Source organism: Neopsephotus bourkii, unplaced genomic scaffold, assembly GCF_033783945.1.
Source record: "Neopsephotus bourkii isolate Nb327-2 ecotype Australia unplaced genomic scaffold, CSIRO-AGI_Nbou_v1 NB_1154, whole genome shotgun sequence".
Lineage (NCBI taxonomy): Eukaryota > Metazoa > Chordata > Aves > Psittaciformes > Psittacidae > Neopsephotus > Neopsephotus bourkii.
The window spans coordinates 3,135,845-3,159,451 of record NW_026901640.1 but is presented as its reverse complement, the minus strand read 5'-3'; the positions used below and the strand labels follow the sequence as shown (position 1 = coordinate 3,159,451).

At 65.7% G+C, this 23,607-nt stretch overlaps 3 protein-coding genes across 5 annotated transcripts; 2 read left to right on the top strand and 1 right to left on the bottom strand.

The window, feature by feature from the left end:
* Positions 1-266: 266 nt before the first annotated feature.
* ANKRD13B (ankyrin repeat domain 13B) lies at positions 267-7,639 on the bottom strand. Of its 2 annotated transcripts, none has more exons than XM_061363517.1 (15): positions 7,462-7,639; positions 4,280-4,415; positions 3,982-4,106; positions 3,844-3,889; positions 3,494-3,637; positions 3,215-3,404; positions 3,066-3,132; positions 2,892-2,973; positions 2,755-2,819; positions 2,551-2,681; positions 2,272-2,429; positions 2,042-2,194; positions 1,791-1,951; positions 1,501-1,581; positions 267-1,405 (listed from the first exon to the last, which is right to left on the bottom strand). In XM_061363517.1, exons 1-15 carry the CDS (start codon positions 7,570-7,572, stop codon positions 1,178-1,180), a joined length of 1,878 nt encoding a protein of 625 aa, XP_061219501.1. In that variant the 5' UTR covers positions 7,573-7,639; the 3' UTR covers positions 267-1,177. The 2 variants fall into 2 exon arrangements, with proteins under 2 accessions (XP_061219501.1, XP_061219502.1); XM_061363518.1 differs by having other exon boundaries at positions 1,505-1,581; positions 7,462-7,638.
* A 1,661-nt stretch (positions 7,640-9,300) lies between these two features.
* On the top strand, positions 9,301-17,991 carry GIT1 (GIT ArfGAP 1). Of its 2 annotated transcripts, XM_061363513.1 has the most exons (22): positions 9,301-9,453; positions 12,261-12,394; positions 12,477-12,589; positions 12,666-12,771; positions 12,848-12,934; positions 13,400-13,530; positions 13,610-13,704; positions 13,784-13,826; positions 14,032-14,058; positions 14,304-14,352; positions 14,435-14,507; positions 15,142-15,239; positions 15,326-15,437; positions 15,519-15,646; positions 15,720-15,872; positions 15,947-16,174; positions 16,262-16,315; positions 16,568-16,654; positions 16,757-16,830; positions 16,912-17,094; positions 17,173-17,236; positions 17,330-17,991. In XM_061363513.1, exons 1-22 carry the CDS (start codon positions 9,402-9,404, stop codon positions 17,540-17,542), a joined length of 2,304 nt encoding a protein of 767 aa, XP_061219497.1. In that variant the 5' UTR covers positions 9,301-9,401; the 3' UTR covers positions 17,543-17,991. The 2 variants fall into 2 exon arrangements, with proteins under 2 accessions (XP_061219497.1, XP_061219498.1); XM_061363514.1 differs by lacking the exon at positions 14,032-14,058.
* A 172-nt stretch (positions 17,992-18,163) lies between these two features.
* ABHD15 (abhydrolase domain containing 15) lies at positions 18,164-20,795 on the top strand. Its single transcript, XM_061363516.1, has 2 exons — positions 18,164-19,070; positions 19,975-20,795. The coding sequence occupies exons 1-2, from the start codon at positions 18,238-18,240 to the stop codon at positions 20,450-20,452; spliced, it is 1,311 nt and encodes a 436-aa protein (XP_061219500.1). The 5' UTR covers positions 18,164-18,237; the 3' UTR covers positions 20,453-20,795.
* Positions 20,796-23,607: the final 2,812 nt, after the last annotated feature.

Sequence of the window (23,607 nt, the reverse complement as noted above, 5' to 3'; positions counted from 1 at the left end):
GACCCCCCCCCCCATGGCCAGGATGTGCTTGGGTACAGGTGCTACATCCCCCTCCATCACCCCCTTTGCCTCCCACTGCCCCATCGCCCCCCCTCGGCGGCTGCTCCCACCCGGCTCTTTGCTCCTGGGTCCCTCTTTAATAAAGGGCTCAGCCACCCATGGCTGTGTAGCGGGTACCAGGGACATGGGGCTGCCATGCCGGGGGAGGGGGGGGCCCTGCCTGCACCCCCCTGCCCGGGGCAGGCACAGAGAGGCCGAGAGAGACAAACATTAAAGAGCATTTATTGGTGATGGCCGCGGTGGGAGCTGCTCGGGCTCCCCCGGCCCTGGCCCAGATGTCACTTGTGGGGTGCATGGGGTGGAGGGGGGGGCACCGGCTGTGAAAAGTCCCAGTGGAGCGAGCCCGGTCCCCCCCCCCCCCCATTGCGCCCAGCCCCCCATGTGCAAAGGAGGAGCAGCCCGGGGGTTAGCACCATTGACATAAGGTTTGTCTCGGGGTCAGTGCCCGGGATGAGGGGGTGCAGCGCTGCCAAGGGGGGGGGCATCCGAGCAGGGCAGGTGGGACGCAAGCAGGGGGTTAAGGGGGGTGACACCGGGTGGCCGTTCACAGGCACCCCCTTGGCTGCCCCAGTGGACCCCCGCACTGGGGTGGGGGTCCCCACGCTGGCTGTGGGGTGCAATGGGGCTGAGCCCCTCCCATGGCAGGCAGAGCAGCTCCCGGGTAAGTGCACTTGGTAGCGCCTGGGCTGAGGGGGCTCGGGGGGGCCGGGCAGAGCCCCCACCCAGCTCTAGGGGACAGCCTGGGACCCCCCACACCTGGCAGACCCCCATGTGGGGCAGGATGTGCCCCCCACCGCCTCCCTAGGGCGAGGGGCCGAGCAGCACCCCATAGTGCGGTTGGGGGTCCCAGGGGTGGGTACAGTCTGTAGGGTTGCCCCCCCTGGTCCCTGCCACTCCTCTGCAGGGCTGCCCCCCATCCCCACCCTATCCTGCCGTGGGGCGCCCCCCCTGCACCCCAGCTCTGGGGGGTGATCTCCCCCACACCAAGACCAAACCCTGCACCCCCCCTCCCCGCTTGCAGTGCTTGGGCTGCCTCCCCCCACCCCGCTCCCCCTCTGTGCCCCCACGCACGGCCGCGGCCGCATCCGCATCCCCCTCGGGATGGAGGGGGGGGGGGTCAGTGGGGGTGCGGGGTCACTTCTCCGTCAGCGAGAGCTGCAGGATCCGCTGCAGATCCTCCTCCTCCTGCCGCGTCCTGCGCTCGGCCTCCTCCTGCTCCCGCGCCGACAGCGCCATGGCCAAGCGCAACTGCTCCGCGTAGCTGGGGAACAGCGCGCTGGGCCCCCGGCCCCCCCCCGGCGCAGGGGCAGCGGGGGGCCGGGGCGCTGCCGTGTGCTGGGGAGTCCTGGGGGGGTTGGGGGTGGCAGGGTCTCAATGGGGGTCCCTGTGGAGCCAGCACCCGCTCCCACTGCCCCGGGGGGGGGGCTGGCTGGACCTTACCAACCTGTCTCCGCGGCGGCCCTCGTGGGACATGGGGTGGGTGCCTGGCTTGCTGTTGGTTAGCGCTTCCCAAATGGTCACCTATGGATGGTGGCACGGGGGTTGGGGGGGGGGGGGGGTCAGAGGGCGGCACCCGTTTTGTCCCGAGCACCCCAAAATATAGCTCCATGGCATGAGCGCTGACCCATCACCACGGGATGCAGGGATGGGGTAAGGTGGGATGAGCCTCCCGCAGCAGCATCGGGATGGGGTGGGCAATGGGAGGCTGGGGGAGGGGTGTCAGTACCCACCTGGTCATACTCGCTGCCCGCCTCCAGCAGGCTCTGCTGGATGGCGAACTGCAGCAGATCATCCTCATCCTCCCGCAGGGCGTCCTGGTGCGTCCCCACCACGCTGTACCCCCGCGGCACCTCGAACAGGGCCGGATCCATCTCACACGCGCGGCATGAGGCTATGGGATGCAGGCACCAAAAGGCTGGGTACCCCTCTGCGTGCCCCCCCCCTCACCCCATCACCCGTGTCCCCCCTTAACCCCACGTACTCAGGGAGCTGGAGCTGCTGACACTGGAAGAGTCGCTGCTGGGTGAAGGGGCCTCGCTGCTGGGGCTGTGCCGCAGGGAGCTGACGGGCTCATCGCACCCATTGAGGTTCCCAAAGGTGATGCGGGCGTTGAGGATGTGGAAGATGGGGATTTCTGTGGGAAAAGGGATAAAAAGCAGGGGGGAAATGCGGCTGCGTCACCTGCACCCCTAAAAGACCCCCTCCTCGTACCGATCTTGACGGGGAAGCCGGGCGGGAGGCGCAGGGTGATGAAGTCCCGCAGCTTGGCGAAGAGCGCGTTGCTTATTGCCATGAGGTCAATGATGGGGGCGACCTGCTCGCAGAGGGACAGCGGGTGGTCCTCACACAGCCACAGCTTCGCCTTGAACCTGCCGGGGACAGGCGCCGGGCTGGGGACCCCCTGCCTGCCCCACCGTGGGGGGCTCTGCAGCGGGCAAGGAGACGGGGGGAAGGATAAGGGGGTCCCCACTCTGCTCCTTGCCCCCTCACTTCTGTGTCTTGGTGGTGAGCTCCATGGGCCGCCCCATGTCCCGGTTGCCCAGCTCGAAGTTGGGGTTGAAGTACTCCTCCGGGGTGATGGCGGTGGGGTTGGCGTGGCTCAGTGTCTGCGTGATCAGCGTCTATGGGATGGCCCAGCGGGGTGAGGGGGGTGTCCAACTGTGGGGGCACCCCCCAGACCCATGGGATGCTCACCCCGTTGTTGGGCCCCACGTGCTGCTCGGCGATGCCCAGGAAGGACTGCAGAGGGGTTTTGCTGCCTATGGGACATGAGGGGGTGAGGGCAAGAGCAGGCACGATGCTCTGCCCCCCCTAGCCCGTGCCAGCTCCACCTTTGCTCTTGCCCTTGTGCTGGTCCGAGAGGTGCTCGGTCCGTGTCCGCGTGATCAGCTCCACATTGGATGCGCCGTAGACCTGGATGAGGAGGGGGGGGAATGGCTGACGTGGATACCCCATAACCCACAACCAGCCATATCCCTTCAGGCAGCTCAACCCCTGCCCCTCACCTTGGCCTCGTACCCATTCACCATTTCTGTCTTCTCACTCCTCCAGCCCAGAATGCCGGACTTGTTCCTTGGGTGACACAACCCAGTGAGCAATGGCTGGTCTCACCCATCCAGCCCTAGGGATGAACCCGGTGCTGCCCCCAGCCCACCTCTCGAAGGCGATGTTCTTGGTGTCGAGCTGCGTGGTGACGACGGGCGCCGTGAGCCGCCCCATCACCTGCTCCTCGGTGGGCTGCACAGCAGCCAGCAGCACCTCCTGGTCGTGCCCGGCCAGGGCCAGCGTCTCCGAGTACACGACCCGCCGGTCGTGGTCGATCTCCATCACCACCGCACTGGTGTCTGCAGGGAGCAGGGTCAGCACAACCGCGTCACCCAAGCACCGCAGTGCTCCCCGCTGAGGGTACCGGGGGGTCCTGCTGCGGGCTCACCTTGCCCCCTAAAGACGAAGCTGCGGTTGCCCCGCTGCCAGGTCATATGGTCAAAGCCCAGCAGCGTCGTGTCCACCCGCAGGTTCTGGCCGCTCTTCCACACCTTGTAGGTGTCGCTGGGGCAGATCTTGGACACCAGCGGCACTGGGGGGAGACGGTGATAGCCCAGCCAGGGATGTGGGCTGACAGCACTGAGCTGGGGGGGGGGGATGCATCTGGGGACAGGGGGCTGCAAGCTTGGGGTGCACGGGGAGACAGCGGGGGGACAGCGTCCACCATCCCGGGGATGGGGATGGATGTTGGGGCAGGGGGACTCCCGCTCCCACCCCAATGCTCTACCCCGAGCTTACCCCAGCTGGTGAATTCCCACTTCATCTCCACATAGAAGTCCTGGGCCTGCCGAGAGCCCAGCGGGGTCAGGAGGAGCCAGCATCCCCCTGCCCGCCATCCCACCCTGCTATTCCCGTGGGATGGAGGGATGGGGATACCTTGCGCAGCTTCTCCAGCAGGATGGGGATCCCGGCCAGGCGTTTGATGGCTCTCTGGTAGTCGCGGTAGCGCAGGACCAACTGCACCAGCTCCAGGTCCCGGGTGCTCACAGCCTCCTGCAGGACTGCAGGGAAGAGGGGGGCAGTTGCCCAGGGCTGTGGCACGGCAGAGGTGGCCACACGCATGCACCAGCACCATGTGAGCAGTCCCCTGGGGAGCTGCACCATTGAGTGTGCCCATGCCCATGCCCATGCCCATGCCCATGCTGGGGCAGGTTGATGGAGGACCGAGGCTCACCCGTCCAGCCGCTGCGGTTCTCCTTGCCCACGTCAGCACCATGCTTCAGCAGCACCCTGGCACACTCGAGGTGGCCCAGCGTGGTGGCCAGGTGCAGTGGGGTGCGTCCTCGGGGGTCCAGCTGCTCAATGTCAGCCTGCCAGGAGGGAACGGGCCTCAGGGACCACCGGGGTGGCCAGACCTTGCCCTCCAATGCAGATGTGAAGCTCCCGCAAGCAGCCAGCATCTGATGGCATCTCAGTTGAGCATCCTCTCAGCTCCCCCAGGAGGTGCACCCCTAAAGGCTCTCCCTGCTCTTCAGACCCATGGGGAGAGTGCGGTGGTGCTGCCAGCACCCAGCACAGCTCAGCGTGCTCAGGTTGAGCTCTACCCACCCATACGGGCATGGAGCAGGGGCACAGCACTGGGGCGCAGCGCCTGGGGCTCTGCATGGCTTGATGCAGCCGCGAGCTTGGGAAAAGCCCCCCCCTCTGTGGCTTGGATGCAAGGGGGGTGCCGCTGCCCAGTTGCCAGGCAGCACCCGCTGGCAGCCCCCCTCTGCCGAGGCCCGGAGCGTGGCTGCGGCGGGCGCACGTGTTCCCCTGCCTGAGCCGCAGGCGGCTGCGTGAGCGGAGCGGCTGCTCCGAGGATCCCCGGCCCTGGGGAACCGCACGCTGGGGCTGCCATTGTCTGTGCCAAGCCCAGGGCCGGGCACCCGGCCAGGCCCCAGGGATCCCCAGCGTGGTGCTGATGGGCACCCCGAGCACCCGCGTCCCGAGCTGGGGATACGGCGCAGGGGATGATGGAGCGGCAGGGGGGGACCAGCTTCTGTAACCCAGTACCTTGTGCCTGGAGAGGGGTAGCTGGGTGCAGCCAGGGGAGAGGGCAGTGGGATGGACCCTGAACCAAGGCATGGGGTTTGGGGAGGGCAAAACTGGGATGCAGGACCCAAAGGTGCCAACTGGGACCAGGCACCCCAGAGGTGTCTGGGGCTGAGCAGGGTCGGGGTCTGGGCTCTCTAAACCCAGGCTCCTGCCCGCAGCAAGTCCTTGCCTCGCTGTTGGGCACATCCTGCATTCCCTCTGCCCCAGGGATTCCCCATCCCTGCTCAGGGACATCCCCATGCCCCTCACCATGAAGGGGAGTCCCCCCCAGGCTGCCCGCACCACTGGAGCAAAACAGCCCCCAGTTCTCCAGGAGCCAACGTGCTGCTCCAGCGCTCTCCAGGCGACTGCCGCTGCTTAATTGCGCTAATGAAATGACTCTAATTAAAGCAATCGCCCCCCAGCTGGGGGCCGGGTGCTGCAGGCTCAGTGGGGCTCCCCAGCTGCAGCCTTGCCCCGGTGCCAGGCGGGATCAGGGTCCCCGCTCCGGGGCTGCGGCACAGGAGCCACCCCCGGGGGACACGGCGTGACCCAGTTTTCACCAGCAAGAGCTCGGTCCTGGGCCTGGTGCTGGGACAGCTCCAGTGCAAGGGGCTGCAGCACGGACCTCGGAGCAGTGCCTGTCCTGGGGCTGCGGCACCCACAGGGGATGGGGACAGGGATAGGGATGGTGCTGGGGTGGCAGCGGTGCAGCCCTGGCTGCTCTGCTCCTCCCGTGCCAGCCAGGACGTGGCACAGAGCATCCCCTGTGCCGGGGTTGTCCCCAGGGTGGGGGACCCCGGTGTCTGCTCCCGGGGGGCATCAGGGGACACAGACCAGCACGGGGAGGTGGTGCTGGGCGCTGCTGTCCCTGTGCAGCCCTGGGTCTGGCCATGTGTGACGGGGCAGGCTGTGGTGTGGGATGTCCTGGTACAATGGGCTTTGTGTCACTGCCTGCCACCTCCCTGTGCTGTCTCTGCCACAGGGACCCGCTGGCCCTCACTCCCCAGGTGGAGGCAAGCGTGGACAGGAGCTCATGGTGACAATGAACCCACACAGGGCCCTTATGGGGACATGAAAGGAGCAATGCTGCCAGCTGCCCCAGCACTTCCCATCCCCAAACACCTGCATGTGTACTGAGCCGTGTCCCTGGATGCCCTGGATAGGGATGGGGGGCTCAGCTTGGGCTGCCCCCAAACCCCCACCTGCCCTGGGGTCTGGCCTGCAGCACCCATGGGTGCACACAGAGCCTGCTTTGCTTTCACCCTGCAAATGGCAGCAGGGACCATGTCAGAGCCCCTCCAGAGCCAGGCTCAGGGTGCGTTGGAAACCCTCCCTGCATCCCCAGCCTCTCCTGAGCCACCGCCGCTGCCTGCACCCAGCGTTGGTCTGCACCACACCGAGCTCCTGGGGAAAACGACCCCAAATCACCACGGGAATAAACGTGCCGGCGATGGGGCGATGCCGGCGCATCCATCCCGGCTGGCCCCCACAATGGAGGCGGGTGTGGCGGGAGCCATCGCCTGCATCCCGGCGGGAGCATCGCGGTACAGCAGCCCCCTGGTTTGTGCCTCGGCGGGGTCCATCCGGCGCGGCCCTCAGCACCCTGGGGTGCCGGGAGCACGGCCGAGGGAGCGGGGATGCTGGTCCCAGCCTCCCCACCAGCCTCCCTCCAGCGCCTGCGGTTTCCTGCGTCTTCGGGGTTGGGTTTTAATTACCTGAATTGCAACGCCACGGGGGAGAAGGGAGGCTGGGAACCCGCCTGGGGACGTGCTCCACCACCCGCCGGCTGGGGGCCTCCCGGGATGGGGGACACCGGGGGTCCCCCACGCTGAGAAGAACCCAACTGGCTGTTTGGGGCTGGGGTCTGCACCCCATAGCAGCATCGGGGCCCTGTGTCTCTCCCCACAGGGGCTCAGCCTGAGGGTGTGGAGCTGGGGGGCAGCAGCGGGGCTGTGAGCACCCGAAGAAGTGCGGTGCAGGTCGGGGTGCAGGGTCCGCAGAGGCCTAGCAGGGGACACGTGGGGAGGGATGCTTGGGGCTGCGCTCACCGGGGGATGCAGGGGACCGGCGGGTGGTACCCACCGCTCCGAGCCGGCCCCGGGAGCAGCCGGCACAGTCCCGGGATGCGGGGGGACACACAGCACCCCCAGAGCCCTGCCAGCCGCGCGAGGGACCCCATCATTATCACCACCACCATCATCTCCATCCTCATCCCAGCCCCGAGCAGGAGCCCGGCTGCAGCCCGGCACCATTGCATCAGCTGAACCGAGCCGAACCGGGCCGTGCCCGGGGGGTACCCCCCTTCCCCCCGCATCCTCCCCCCCCCCCCCCCCCAACCTGCTTGGCGCTGAGCTCCCGGTCCAGGTCGCGGGCGCGGTTGTGCCAGACGAGGTAGTGCAGCGGGTACCTGCCCTCCGGCCCCTTCCTGCCTGAGCAAGACGCGAGCATCCTCCGTGCATGCTGGAGCGGCGCGGCGGGCGCGGCGCGGGGCGGAGCGGGGCGCGGGGGGGCGCGGGGCGGGGAGGAACCGGCACCTCCCGCACGGTGCTTCCCCCGCGCCCCCCCCGCACCGCCCGGCCTCATGGGACTTGTAGTCACCCTGCCCGGCATCGCCCCCTTCCTCATCCTCCTCTTTCTTCCTCGGCCCCTGCCCAAACCCCGCATCGCGCAGCCCATCACCGCGGCCTCCGACCCTGCGGGGGTAACGGGAGGGGATGGCTGCAAAGTGTCACCCACTGACCCTCAGGGCCCCCCCAACATCCTCTCTCCACGCTGATTTTTCCCCCTCCCACCTCCCCCATGCTGGCCCTGGGCACATGGCAGGGCAGGGATGAAGGCGGTTGGGGGGGGTCCGAGCCCCCCCTATGCAGGGCAGCGGCCGCCGCGGGCCCCCAGCCCGGTTTCCTTTTCCGCCTGCGTTTCTCCCGGGCGGGCGTCGTGTTTTCCGGCTGCTGCCCGAGAACAATGCGAGGCTGGGCCTCAGCCTCCTGCCGGCGCCACGCTCCCGGCCCCCGACCCGCTGCCCCCCGCCCCGCACTGGGGCTGAACCCCCTCCTTATTCCCCATTCAGCCACAATGAACGCGGTGGTGGTGGCCGTGGTGGTCGCATCCCCCTGCCCCGGTCCCCGCACAGCATCCCGCATGTCCCCGCTGTCCCATGACGTCATGGGCCATCCCCTCGGTGAGGTCACTCGTTGTACAGCCTGACCCATGGCGCTGGGGGACAGGATTCGGCTCCGGTCCTTTGGGTCCTGCATGGGGTGGGCGCGATGCAGGGGTCTGACCCCCACGGCTGCCTGCGCAATGGGGCGTCCCCCCTGCTCCAGGTGCTTAAAGGATGCCGGGGGGGTAAGACCATAAATGGGTCTATCCGGTACCCCCACCCTCCCCGAGTTCCCTGATGAATCTACTGGGAATGCTGGGGCCCACCCTGCACATCCACATCCATAGTGTCCTGCCTGCACTGCTGGGGCAGGAAGGAACCCCCTGCCCTGCGCCCCACAACCTGACCATGCTTGCCTGCACTGCACCCCATAGTGCGCCTGGTGATGGGATGCACAGGAGTGGGGTGCACAGTGCCGGAGTGCCAGGATTAGGGGTGTCCAGGCTGGGGATGGGTGCAAGGCAAGCGCCAGAGCCGGTGCTGAGGGGCCTGAAGCAGGACTTGGGACAAGAGGGAGATGCCCAGAGCTCGGACTGGGGTGTACAGGATCTGGGCTGGGAGCAGGACAAGGACCACAGGGGTGCCCTGGACCCTGTGGGCGAGATGAACAGGACCGGGGCTGGGACCATGAGCGGGACAGGGCTCCGGGTTGAGAACGGGACCGGGAGGGGTGAGGACCAAGCGGTGCCCAGGAGCAGGCGGGGTGCTCAGGGCTGGAACCAGACCCGGGGTGGGGAGCGCTCAGGGACACGGGGACCGGGGCTCGGAGGGTGCGGTGCGGGTGCGGGTGCGGTGCGGCTGCGGGCGCAGGTGCCGGTGCGGGGCGGTCGCGGCGGCGCTGCCGGTGCGGGGCGGGGGCGGTGCGGCCCCTCCTCCGCCGGGGCCGGGCCTGCGCCGCTTCCTGCGGAGCCGCCGGGCGCAGGGAGCAGCCGGTAGCCCCCGGCGTGCAGCGGCCCCGGGCCCCCCCCCCCCCCCGCCCCAGCCCCGCCGCAAGGCTCCCCCCCCCCCTTCCCTCCCCTTCCCCCGTTCCTCCCCCCGGCGGGCCCGGGGGTGCCGCCGCCGCCGCCCCACGCTGGCGCAGAGGCCCGGGCCCGGGCCCGCCTCGCCGCTGAGGATGTCCCGGAAGGCGCCGCGGGCGGAGGTGTGCGCGGACTGCAGCGCCCCAGGTAAGGACCGGGCCCCCCCGCACCCCGCGGCATCCCCCGGTGCGCCCCATCGGCCGCCAACCCCCCCCCCACCCCCCCGAGGAGCCTGCCTCGCACTGCCCGGTTCGGCTCCGGTGCAGCCCCTCTGCACCCCGCCGTGCCCCCGTGCACCCCCCGGGATGCGCCCACCGAGCCCTGTTTGCGTCTCCTTCTGCTCCCCAGGGTGAGGCCCCTGCGTGCCCCCAGGACCCCCCCACGGTCACCCCTCTGCACCCTGCAGTGCAAACCCCAGCGACCCCCCCTGCATCCTGCTTTGCCACCCAGGCACCCTCTGATGCAACGCTTTAGTGCACCCCCTTTTCCCTCCTCCAGGAATCTCGCGGTACACTCCAAACGTGACCCCGATTCCCCCCGGAGCACCCAGTGTGCCTCCACTGCACCCACCACCCCCATGCACCACCCGCAGCCTTTGCACCCTCAGCATGGGGGCTGCTGGCGCAGGCTGGGGATGCGCCAGCAGCACTGAGGACACTGCAAATGGTGGGATGGAGGGGGGGGGGATACCCCACAGCACCCCACAGCACCCCACAGCCAGCACCCACACCGCCTGGATCCGTTCTTGGCGGTGGCGGCCGCGCTGCAAGCCAGAGCCTGAGCCTGGGCAAGACGATTCGCATCCCCGATGGTGCCAGTGCCCACAGCCCCCACATCGGGCGGGAGCCCATGGGTGCTGCAGTGGGGCCGGACCCCGTAAACCCTGCCCACAGTAGGGCCGGACCCCCCAGACCCTGCCCGTGGCCCCCACGGGTGTCCCCATGGCAATGAATGAACGGGGCCGGCAGCGGAGCCTCTCGCTTGGAGCCGGCCCCGGAAAGCTGCCCGCGGGCCAAGGCTGTGCCCGAACGATTCCGGCCACGTGCCAATGGCCGGATCCTGCCGGGAGCCACGCGTGGGGACGGGGCTGCGCTGCCTCCGGCACGTCCCGCATGCGGGGGGCAAGCGGGGGGCACCGGGGTGCCCGGGGCGGTGCCAGGGCTCCCTGCGGGCGGCGAGGGGGGAAATGGAAACCGGGTTCTTCCAATCTCTTATCGCCTGGCAGCCATGTGAGGAAATGAGTTATAAAGTCCAGAGGCCGCTTCCTACCGCGGCGGGGATGCGCTGCCCGGCCCTGTGGGATGGGCTGGATGTGGGGTGTCCTCATCCCTGTGCGCAGGCTCCCGTGGCTGAACCCCGGCCAGCCCCAGCCCCCTGCTCCCCATTGCTGGGCTGAGTGCTGGGGGTCCCGGGGCAGGGATGGAGGTGCCAGCGTTCCCTGAGGCTCCATGATCCTCCCAGGATTTGGGGTGCCCCAGTGCCAGTGCTCCCCGAGCTGCTGCAGTCCCACCCGCATCCACCACCCCTGTGGTGCTTGGGTGATGCTCCGGGGGTACCCGAGATCGGTGGGGTCCTGGGTGGCCTCTCCCCCTGCTCGGAGCGTCCTGTTCCCTTCCCGTGGGCAGCAGGCACCAAGGCACAGATGCTGCCGCACCGGCTGCCAAGGCGCTGCCATCTGCGTGCACGGGGCTGCCAGGCTCCCCCCCAGACACCCCACCTCGGCCCCAGGGCACTGCAGCACGCCGTGACCCCAAATCGCATCCCCAGGGGTTGAGGAGGGGGGATTTCGACCCCATTGAAACCATTGTTTCTGGCCAGTGCTGCCACCCCCCTGCTCCTCGCCCTTTGGGGCACCGGCTCTGCACTTCCCTGGTGGCAGGGAGGGGGTTTGGTGTGCCTGTTGGTGCCCACCCCACCATGGAAATGGGGTGACCCCCACACACCCCAGCTCAAGGGCATCCTTCCATGCTGACCCCCACCTATCCCTGAGGAGTCCCGGCACCCCAACAGCGGTCCATCGCACTGAGAACAGGGGCTTGGGGCTCCCCCCATCCGTGTGGAGGTGTTTGTGTAGGCCCTACAGAAACAAGGGGTGGTGGGGCTGGCAGAGGCTGGTGGCATCCCCTGCAGCACCCAGGGACAGTTCAGCATCATCCATGGGAGAGGGCTGTGACCCAGCTGAGGGTCCCCAAACCCTGCCCTTGGTGCTGCTGGGAGCAGTTGCAGCCCCACAGGCCCCCCCACGGGGCTGGATCTCCCCCCGGCCCAGCCCCAGGACCCATTTCTGGGGTGCGTGCGTGGGGAGCTGCCGCGAGCGGGGCCCCCGTGGGTGCCAGGGCTGGTGCCAGCATGGGGCCGGCGCGGCGGCTCAAACAGCCCTTTGTTCCCAGCGGGACACAAAGGGCTCCAGTCTGGCCGGGCTGGGGACAACGGGTGGGAATGGGGGGGGGCTGGTAGTGGGGGGGGGCATGGCACCTGCCCCCAGAGCTGGGGTGCCCTGTGGGGCTGGTTTGGGGTGAGGGGCTGCAGAGCTGGTGACCACCATGGGTGGGAGCCTATGGGCTGCGGGTGCCCCTCATTGAGGGGCACATTCCCCCTTATCCAGGGCTCCCCTAAATGCCCAGTTGGGGACCGAGGGGTGCGCAGCCTCACTGGGTGCTGCCGTGACTCAGGGTACCCCTGCTTGGGGTGCTCTGCCATGGAGCCGGCATCATCCCTGCCACCAGCTGCCCTCATGGTGGGGGAGGCCAAATCCTGCCCCCCCCTTTGGCGGGTGCTGGTTGCTATGGGAAACCTGTGGGTTTCCCCTGGTGATGGGCTGAGCCCCTCACTGTCACCAGGGAAACCGTTGCTATGGCAACGCACCCCCCCCCCCCAGTAGCAGTGGGGTGGATGGGGAGGGGGCCGCATGGGGAGGGGACCCCCGGTGACACCCCCCTTGTTCCACCCCGCAGACCCCGGCTGGGCGTCCATCAACCGCGGGGTGCTCATCTGCGACGAGTGCTGCAGCGTGCACCGCAGCCTGGGCCGCCACATCTCCATCGTCAAGCACCTCCGACACAGCCCCTGGCCCGCCACCCTGCTCCAGGTGAGTGCTGATGCCATGGGGACATGGGGGGGTCATACAGGGACCCCCCCATGCCCACTGTGTCCTTCCTGTCCCCCTGCAGATGGTGCACACCTTGGCGAGCAACGGGGCCAACTCCATCTGGGAGCACTCGCTGCTGGATCCAGCCCAGGTTCAGAGCGGGCGCCGGAAGGCAAACCCCCAGGACAAAGTGCAGTAAGTGCCCCCCATGCCATGGGGAGGGGGTCAGTGCTGGCCAGGCACCCCCCCTTCACCCCACAACCTCTTCCAGCCCCACCAAGTCAGAGTTCATCCGCGCCAAGTACCAGATGCTGGCCTTCGTCCACAAGCTGCCGTGCCGGGATGACGATGGTGTCACTGCCAAGGACCTCAGCAAGGTGGGGTGTGGGTGCAGGGCCCCCCCCTTGGTGCTGGGGACAGATTTCCCCCCCTTACCCCTTCTCTCCTCCGCAGCAATTGCACTCGAGCGTGCGGACGGGCAACCTGGAGACGTGCCTGCGCCTGCTGTCACTGGGCGCGCAGGCCAACTTCTTCCACCCGGTGAGCACTGGTGGGGATGGGGATGGGATATGGGGGGGTTCTGGACCTGCATCCCATGGGCAGGATGTGGGGCTGATGCTGCCCGTGCCGGTGAGCGCTGGTGGGGATGGGGATGGGGGGGGGATGTTCTGGACCTGCATCCCATGGGCAGGATGCGGGGCTGATGCTGCCCGTGCCGGTGAGCGCTGGTGGGGATGGGGATGGGATATGGGGGGGTCCTGGACCTGCATCCCATGGGCAGGATGTGGGGCTGATGCTGCCCGTGCCGTTGAGCGCTGGGGGGGATGGGGATGGGATTTGGGGGGGGGCGGTTCTGGACCTGCATCCCATGGGCAGGATGCGGGGCTGATGCTGCCCGTGCCGGTGAGCGCTGGTGGGGATGGGGATGGGGATGGGATTTAGGGGGGGGTTCTGGACCTGCATCCCATGGGCAGGATGCGGGGCTGATGCTGCCCATACCCGCAGGAGAAGGGCACCACACCACTGCACGTGGCGGCCAAGGCCGGCCAGATCCTGCAGGCAGAGCTGCTGGTGGTCTATGGCGCCGACCCCGGGGCACCCGATGTGAACGGCCGGACCCCCATTGACTATGCCAGGTGAGGGTGGGGAATGGGGGGGGTACCCCCTGCGTGCACCCCCATAGGGTGTGCATCACCCCTGCCCATCCTCTCACAGGCAGGCAGCCCAGCACGAGCTGGCGGAGCGGCTGGTGGAGTGCCAGTATGAGCTGACCGACCGGCTGGCCTTCTACCTCTGCGGCAGGAAGCCGGGTGAGCATGGGGGTCCTGGGGGGTGACTGAGGCAGGGGGGGGGCACAGGGCCCTGCTGACCCCCCCTCTCTTTGCTCAGACCACAAGAACGGGCACTACATCATCCCGCAGATGGCCGATAGGTGAGTGCCCTGTGCCCGCAGCCCCGCTGCCCTGTCCCATGGTCCCCCCAGCATCCCCGCTGGGCCGAAGCGGGGGACCGCGGTCACCTCCCTGTGACTGCCTCTGGAGCATCCTTTGGGGGGTACATGGGGGGGTCCGCGTGCCCGCGCGTTTAACATCCGCCTTTATCCTGTTCTTCCCTCCGCTGCCTTCTCCGGAGCGCAGGGTGCGCCCAAAGTGCATGGCACAGAGGTATTGTCTGCTTGGCTCCGGGGGTCCCCCCAGTGCCACTGGCATGGGTCCCCCCTGCCCAGCCTGGAGGGCACCCAGGGAGGGGGGTCCTGCTCGCCCTTTGCCACCTCATCCCCGTGTGCCTGCTCGCCAGCCCTGGGGGGGGGGGGGGGTCCTGGTCCTAGTGGGGTGCAGTTGGGGTCTGTTTTAATGGAGGCAGAACAGGGATAACCCCAGTGTCTTCCCCCTTCTTCGCACCCCCCCAGCCTGGACCTCTCGGAGCTGGCCAAGGCAGCCAAGAAGAAGCTGCAAGCAGTGAGTTGGAACAGGGCGTTGTGGGGGGGGTCCCATCCGCTCCCCCTATCCCGCTTGACGCCATTCCCTGTTCCCGCTGCAGCTCAGCAACCGCCTGTTCGAGGAGCTGGCCATGGATGTCTATGATGAGGTGGACCGGAGGGAGAACGACGCGGGTGAGAGCCGGGGTGGGGGTACAGGGAGCACCCCCCCAGGGCTGGGGCGGGCATCCCGGCACACGGGGAGGAGCAGGCGGTGGGGCCAGGGCTGAGCCCGGCTCCCCCCCTCCCCGATCCGGATGCGTCCGCAGGGACCGCAGGCCCCTCCTTCCTCATTCCTCTGGCCGGGGAGGGTTTCTCGGTGCGAGGGGCCGCTGCTGGGTGCCGGGGCTCGGGGTGCTGCTGCAGGTGGGTGCCGGGACCCCCCTCCGGGATGGGGGCACAGCCTGGAGGGTGCCCTTGAGCTGGGGGGGGGGTGTGGGGTGGGGGTCACCCCATTTCAATGGTGGGTGGGCACTGATAACAGTGCCAGACCCACTCCGTGCCACATAGGGGGTGCAGAGCGCGTGCCCCAATGGGTGAGGAGTGGGGGGGTTGCACTGGGGGGGTCCCCAGCCCTTGCGGGGAGGCCGGGGAAGGCGATTCCCGTCATCCCGGCCGGGCTCCGCTCCCAGCCCAAGCCTGGCCCTGCGCCCGCGCCTGCGTCCTGCAGCCCCGCTGCTGGCCCCAGGCTGTGGCTTGCTCCGGAGGGGGGGGTCCAGTCCTTGTACCCCACCCCCCTTGGGGTTCTGACCCCGCTGCCTGCCCGCAGTGTGGCTGACAACACAGAACCACAGCACGCTGGTGACGGAGCGCAGCGCCGTGCCCTTCCTGCCCGTCAACCCCGAGTACTCGGCCACACGCAACCAGGTGAGCCCCGTCCAAAGCCCTGTGCCCCCCCATCCCTTGCACCCGGATCCCTGCTCACTCCTTTCTCCCCCCTGTCCCCGCCCCAGGGCCGTCAGAAGCTGGCCAGGTTCAACGCTAGGGAATTCGCCACTTTGCTCATTGACATCCTCGGGGAAGCCAAGCGCCGGCAGCAAGGGAAGAGTCTGCTGAGCCCCACAGGTGAGGGATGAGGGGCAGCGATGGGGGCATCTCCCCTCTGTCCTGTGCTCAGCACCCCCTTTGCCCCCCCCCCCACCCCAGACGCCCTCGACTACTCCCTGCGCAGCCAGAGTGACCAGGACGACCAGCACGACTACGACAGCGTCGCCTCCGACGAGGATACGGACCAGGAGCTGCTGCGCAACGCATCCCGCAACAACCGTGCCCGGGTGAGCCTTGGATCCCCATCCCGGACCACAGCCCTGGCGCTGGGATTCTCTTACTGAGCCTGTGTCCCCATAGAGCATGGATTCCTCCGACCTCTCGGACGGCCCCATCACGCTGCAGGAGTACCTGGAGGTGAAGAAGGCTCTGGCTGCCTCTGAGGCCAAGGTGCAGCAGCTGATGAAGGTGAACAACAGCCTGAGCGATGAGCTGCGGCGGCTGCAGCGCGAGGTGGGCGCAGGACCAGCAGGACCCTTCCTTTGTTGTGCCCCCTCCTTGCTGATGCCTCCCATCCTTGGCTGCAGATCCACAAGCTGCAGGCAGAGAACACACAGATCCGGCAGCAAACTGGTCCCACGCACCCAACCCCGGCTCCCAGCGAGCGGCCGGAGCACGGGCACCCCCCGGGCACGGCCCCCCCGCTCCGCCGGGACCGCCAGGCCTTCTCCATGTACGAGCCGGGCTCGGCGCTGAAGCCCTTTGGGCAGCCGGTGGAGGAGCTGGTGACCCGGCTGCAGCCCTTTGGTGCTGGGGTGAGTGTGCTGGGATGGGATGGGAGGGAGGGGTTTGGGGCACTGGGTCCTGTCCCCACGGGGCCGTGACGTTCCGTGTGTCAGCAGGAGGTGGAGGACGAGGCTCTGTACTCCATGCACATCCCGGCCAGCGTGTACCGGGTAAGGGGGCTGCGGTGGGGATGGCTCCTGCATGGGCTGTGGTGGCTGTGTCTGGCCTGGGATGTGGCCCCTCGGATGTCCGGTTCCCCTAGGTCTGGCTGGGGACTTCCCCAAGGAGCAGCAGCTATGGGGTGTTCCTGCATGCAGGGAGCAGGGTCCCCTGTGCTCACCCTCCCCTGCACGTCACCGGGGTTGGCTCCAGACCCCTCTGCACCGTGTTTAGGGCTGGTTTATCCTTTTTACCCCCTCCAGATCCGCAAAGGTCCGTCTGCCTCCTCAGTGCCCTTTCCCCCATCCTCCCCACTGCTCTCCTGCCCGCCTGACGGTGCCCGGCACATGGTGATGTACTGGGAGAGGGGACGCTCTTGGGGTGGGGAGACCCCAATCCCTGCACTGGGATGGGGCTGGGCAGGGCTTGACGCTGCTGCTGTCCCTTTGCAGAGCAAGCTGGACCGGCACGGCAGCGGCACCGACAGCGACTACGACAACACACAGGGGGGTGAGGTCCTGATCAGGTGAGTTCTGTGCCCAGGGTACACATGGACACAGGGACATGGGGCTGGCACTGACCCGGCTGCGTTGGTCCATCCCTGCAGCATGGAGGGGAAGCGGTTTGTGGAGCTGAGCAAGGACGAGGACTTCCCGCACGAGCTGGACCCGCTGGACGGGGAGCTGGACCCGGGGCTGCCCAGCACCGAGGACGTGATCCTCAAAACCGAGCAGGTCACCAAGAACATCCAGGAGCTGCTGCGGGCGGCGCAGGAGTCCAAGCACGACAGGTAGGGCTGGGGCATGGCCACATGGGTGGCAGTTGCTGTACCCCCCCCCCCGTGCTCACCCCTTCTCCTTGCTCCCAGCTTCATGCCCTGCTCGGAGAAGATCCACTCGGCTGTGACGGAGATGGCATCGCTGTTCCCTAAGGTAAGAAGGGGTTTGGTTGGGGGGGGGGGTCCCCACAAGGCACTGATTTCCCCCTGGTGTGCGGATCCTGATGCTTCCTCTGCCCCTTTACAGAAGCCAGCACTGGAGACGGTGCGGAGCTCGCTGCGGCTGCTCAACGCCAGCGCCTACCGCCTGCAGAGCGAGTGCCGCAAGACCGTGCCCCCCGAGCCCGGCGCCGCCGTGGACTACCAGCTCCTGACGCAGCAGGTCATCCAGTGTGCCTACGACATCGCCAAGGCCGCCAAGCAGCTGGTCACCATCACCACCCGCGAGAAGAAGCAGTGAGCACCGGCCCGTACCCCCCCTCCACTCTCTTCTTGTCTCTCCTTCCCCTCCGGCACCTGGGGTGAGCGCGGCTGCACTGCACATGGCCCATGGGGAGGCAGGGTGTGGGGTGAGCTCCCCCTCTATGCCCCCCCCCCACCACTGAGGTGCTGGGGGTGGGTGCCCACATCCCCCTGTACAGCCCCCGGCCGCACCTAACTTATCCTGTACATAGCCTGTGTCCGTGGCGGCGGTGGCCACGTACCCCCAAAACCCTCCCCAAAGAGCCCCTCGCCGGGCGGCCGGTACCCCCGGGGCCACCCGCAGCGTTAACACTGGACCGGGGCACCCATGGGGACCCCATCCCTGGGTGTCCTGCCCCCCTTTTCCCCCCGCTGGGGCCACGCTCCCTACTGTAAGATGTGTCCTTGTACATTTGTATCAATAAAGGTGTGAGCATTGCACGGGCACCCGGCTCCTGCGGCGATGGGGGGGGGTTATGGCTGCAATGGGATTCACACCCCCCCGGCCCCAGGCAGCGCTCAGCCACGTGTCCCTCCCGTTTCACCCAGTCCCCTTGGCCCCGGCTGCCCGCGGTCACGCCAGCCCCGGCACGGCCCCACCGCTCGCCCAGCCCCGGGGCCGGGCTTCTCCCAGCACGGCCCCGCCACTGCTCCCGCACCCGCCGAGCACCGGGGCTGCTGCCCAGCACCTCCATGGTGTCCCCGGAGGGGTTGGTGGCCGCAGCCGCGGTGCTCATGGGGCTGGGGCTCCTGGCCCTGTGCCTTTGGGCAGGGAGGGTGGAGCTGGCTGGAGCCTGGGGAGAAGAGGAGGAGGAGGAGGAAGAGGAGGGGATCCTCTTCATCCCCGAGGATGGCTGCGGGCGCTGCCGGCTGCTCTGCAAGCCCTCGGCGCTGGCCCAGCACTTGGTGCGGAGCTTGGGGCGGTCGGTGGCGCTGCGGGGTGGCCACTGGCCATGGCCACGCTGGCCCCGGCTCCAGATGCTGCAGCAGCTCCTGCAGCCGCCAGAGCCGGAGCCGGTGGTGGCCAGAGAGCTCCTGCAGATGCCGGACACTGGACTGGTGGCCCTGGACTGGTTGGTGGGGCCTTGGGGGGCTGCGGGGGGTGGTGGCTCCAGCCCGGTGCTGCTGCTCATCCCCAACGCCGTTGGGAAGGTGACGGGGGGGCTGCTGCAGCTGGGGCTGCGGGCGCTGGAGAGGGGCTTCATCCCCATCATCTTCAACCGCCGGGGCCACAACGGCTGCCCCCTGACCACCCCCCGGCTCCAGCCCTTCGGGGACCCCCAGGACCTGCGGGAGGCCATCACCTACCTGCGGTGCCGGCACCCCAGTGCCCCGCTGCTGGCCGTCAGCGAGGGCTCGGGCTCGGGGCTGCTGCTCGCCTACCTGGGGGAGAGCGGCTCGTCCAGCGGCCTCGCCGCCGCCGCCTGCATCTCCCCCATCTTCCGCGGCCGGGAGTGGTTTGAGGCCGGGATGCCCTGGCTCTACGAGTGGCCGCTGCTCCTGCACCTCAAGCAGGGACTCAGCAGGTCAGTGGGGTCCTTTGGTCCTGGGGAGGGGGTACCCCGGAGCCCTTGGGGGGGTGCATGCAGTGGGTGCTGCTGGCGGTGCATGGAGCCCCAGCGTGGGGACAGAGGTGCTGAGAGCAGCAGAATGTGCTGGTTAATGAACACCAGCCTGCGGGCCGCTGCCACGGGGCCACCATGCGCTGCCCGAGCCGGCTGGGGCTGAGTGCAGGGGTCCCTGCGGTGGGAGATGTCACCAGGAGGGGGGTTGGCAAAGCCCCTGTGCTGCGCTGGACACCCCCTCCTCTGCATCCAACCCAACCCTGTGGGGCTTTGGGGGGGTCTATGACCACAAACACCAAGGGTCTTGGGTTCCTCTTGCCCAAGACCACCCTAGGGGCAGGGATAGGAGATGAACTGCCCCATGCCAAGGCCTTGAGCAAGCGGCACCTCCTTGGGTGCTGCTGAGACCCTGGAGGAGGCCAAAGGGTCCTGATGGTGCGCAAATGAGGGCTCCCCCCCAGAAAAATGCAGGCAAACCCTAAAACATTGGGGGGGAACTTAATCCTCAGCAAAGCTCAGGTGGTGCAAGGGGCCCCCAAGTTACTACAGGGGTGTGGGGGGGTATTGGGGAGGGGCGGGAGGCTGTCGGCCTCGTTGGGGGGGGTTGGCAGCACGGTGTTCCCCCCCTATTTCCCGATACTCATTGCAACCACTGCTGCCATGGCAACAGAGCGCTGGCTGCCTCCCGTTGCCATGGTACCGGCGCTGGCACAGGATGCACTGCGGGGACCCCGCCCCAGCATTGGGCTGGGGACCCTGAAACCAGCTCCAGCGGGAAGGGGCTGCAGGTCCCCCCTTACTCCCTGTGTGCAGGGCCATGGCCACAACCCACTTCAAGGCGGATGCATCCAACCCATCCCTGCAGGTACACGCGCTCCCTGGCCGAGGTGGTGGACATGGAGAAGCTGCTGCGCAGCCGCTCGCTGCGGGACCTGGAGGAGACCCTCTTCTGCGACACCAAGCCCCGTCCCACGAGCTGGGAGTCCTACTGGGACCGCAACGAGCCCCTGCGCGACGCGGACGAGGCGGCCGTGCCCGTGCTGTGCCTCTGCAGCGCCGATGACCCCGTGCGCGGCGCCGCCGCTCGCAGCCTGCCCCTGGAGCTCTTCCGCACCAGCCCCTACTTCTTCCTGCTGCTGACCCCCCACGGGGGACACTGCGGCTTCCCCCAGCGGGGCCCGGGGAGATGCTGGGGGCACGAGGCCGTGCTCGAGTACTTCAGGGCCATGGCGGAGTTCCTGCGGGCAGAGGAGCGCAGGAAGGGGCTGCCGCGGGCACGCAGGTTGGGGGGTCCTGTTGGGGAGCCCCCCGTTTTCACATGGCAGAGGTCCTACACCCGGTAACCGGCTGTGGGTACGGGGAGGCTGAGGAAGGCAGGCAGACACTCCGTGTACTAAAATTACTTTATTACAGTTGATTTTTTTTTTGTTGTTTTTAACATTTCCTTTGCTATGATACAAAGGATACTTACAAACAAAATATTACATATGACCTTATTGGGGTTTTCCTTTCTCTTATTTTTTTTTTTCTTATTTTTTTTTTTCTGACAACTCGGTAACAGCTTTTTTTGTCTTTTTTTTTTAAATGCACAATCTATACAATTAATACAGGTTATATAGGAGCTATAATGTATGTTGAACCAGAAGAATACCAGAATACTGACAATATACTGTACATTAAGCCTTACCAGTTAGTGCTCGTGGCATTTTCTACCAGAAGGAAAACGCACACCTGTAGGTTCACTCATACCAGCTGGTGCTACCAGACACGGAAGCAGGAAAGGAGTTTTTAATTCCCCATGTTCAATCCTTCGTGGGCCCATCACCGCGGCGCTGGGCCTGGAAACCTCAGACCAGTGTTCATAGTAAAACAGCAGATATGTGTGTGTGGTTGGTTAATCGCTAATGCTCTCTGGCACCGATAAAACCCACGTGGCACCCGGGGTTTAATAGAGCTGGGTGATGCCACGGCGCTGGGTGAGCTCTTGGTGGTGAGCTGGGACCTCCGGATGGAGGGGGAGAGGAAGAGGAGGAAGAGGAGGAGAGGAAAAGCAGCAGGAGCCTTTGCTGTCGAGGCAGCTCTTGGGGTTGTGCACATGGACAGGGTCGGAGCTGCCCCATGGTTACCTGCTCGCCAGGCGCTTGTTTCGCAGCCAAAGCAGTTGTGTGGCTACAGGTGTGCCCTTCCCCTCCTCCTGCACTGATAAGGTTCTAGCTTTAAGTTTTCTTCTTCATTTTGTTTTTAAAGCAATCAGCAAGGGAAGCGCTTTTGAGCTGACTGCCAAAAAGACCTGGCATTTGTCAATGGAAAAAGAGCCATCCCCTTCCTCCCACCCGCTGCATCCCAGCCCAGAGAAACCCCAACCTGGTGGTGGACGAAGGGAAAACAACACACCAGGGGTGGAGGAGAGGAAGGGGAAGGGGGGAACATGTTGGAAAATACCAGGTTTGAGTTAATATTTCCTTGACTTCACACAATGCTTGTGCAAAAAAAAGAACACCCCCCCCCCATCCCCATCCCCATCCCGTCCCAACCAAACAAAACCCAAACCCAGAAACACGCTGGAAATAATGAGAACAAATGGAAAAGTAATATAGAAAATTAAAAATATAAATAGGATGTCTGGCTGACTGGTAGAAGAATAGGTCATTTAGGTTACAAAAAGGAATATACATTCAAGAGGCTCTGAACCCAGTGGGGTAACTGATGTTAAACTTGTGTTAATAGTTAGGCTAGAATTCTCAAGTTTGTCTTTAAAATTCTTCACAATACAAGCAAGCTATTTGTAAAAAATATACACTATACACACCTCACACAGCTTCTCCTATCCGTATCACACACATCCCATCCTCTAAACCACGGGGGAGCCCACACTGAGGGACACGAGGTCCCCCCCTTCCCGACCCATTGGTGTCGGTGCTGGTGGCGCAGCCACGGCTGCGTTGCCCCGGGCAGGTCTCTCCGTTCCTCCATCTCCTCCCCACAACGTCCTCAAGCATTTATACAAGTCACCAAAGGGCTGTAGCCTTTTTATGTTATACACACTTCACTTTGCAACGTTAATTATTTACATCAGGGCTGACCCTCCCTCCCCACCCCTCCCCAAGTATCTTTTAGCTGTTTCTAGGCAGGTAAGAAATGGTCCTGTTCCAAGCAAGCAGGGGTGGGGGGAAGAAAAGCTGAAGAAAGGAAGCGGGTGGTTTGCTTGCCAGAAGCCAAACCCGTACGTGATCCATGAATCCTTACAAGCTCCCATCTCCCCTACGACCTCCAGGGTGACCGGACCTCCAACTCCTCTGCCCGCAGCTTCCTGGGCTGCTCAGCAAAACTCATCTTGACTTGCAGACGTGCCTCTGCCACAAGACAAGGAGCACAGGTCCTTACTCCATTCCTAGGAAGCACGAGGAGCCCACCCCTCGCTTAGCAGCAGGGTTGATGGAGCACCGAGACCCTCCGCATGGCACCCACAGGCTCGCCCTGCTGCACAAGCAGCAGCACTTCAGCTCCTTCCCAACCCTGCGCTGATTCCTAAACTCTGCTGAGCTCAGAGTTGCCATAGAAATGCGTGATCCTGGCACTGAAAGCAGGCAACGACCTGAAATGAAAAGTCTTTTTTTTCTTTCCTGTTTTTGTTCCTTTTCTCTCTTTCCCCTCCAGTGGGTTTCGATGATCTCGGGTTTAAAGACAAAAGCAGTCAGAAAGGGAAAACAGATCGTTTCTAGAGGGCTGAAAAACAAAAAGAGTCCTAAGCCGGTGTTAAACTGCAGCAAAGAACCTGAACTCGGCTGAGTTCAGCTCCAGAGAAAGCTCGAAGCCACCGCTCCATCCCTCGCACTGTCCCATACACAGCACACGGCGCAATAGGGGGGAACATTCCACATGGAAAACCTGGCTGAAGGCTGGAAGCTGGAAGCCCAGGCGAGTGGCCACTGGCCTCCCCGTCCCCCCCACACTGCCCCAGCTCGCAATATATAAGCACAATTCCTTACGGCATCACTCGGACAAGTCTCGGGATTAGGTGCATGCTGAACTACGACTGGCAATTACAGTAGCTTTTTGCTAGCTGGCACATAACTGTATCTATAAATTTTAGTACAAAAACTTAAAAAATACAGAAACTAGGTCAATTTGTTAACTACATATTTACAGGTAATTACAACCCTTTTCACTCACAATAACTCGAGCTCATTGTCAGTGAAAAGTCAATCTGTGCATGTTCTGAGGTACCCGTACTCAAGGGTGGGGAGCGGGGCAGGGGACCGGAGGGGCGAAGGTCCCCCCTGGGTTTGTTCACATCCGTGGGGACGACGCTCGGCCCTCCTGGTTCCTGGACTCAGTGTGTGCACTCAGAGAAAGCAAAGGAGAGAGGGAGCTGATGGTGGGGTTTGGTTTTTGCCTAGGACATGGCTTTAGGATGTTTGAACGGGTGCAAAGCCAACCGTCACGTACCAAACTGCCTGCCTCCCCCTCCAAAAGGAGCCTTCAGGTGAAGTGCAAG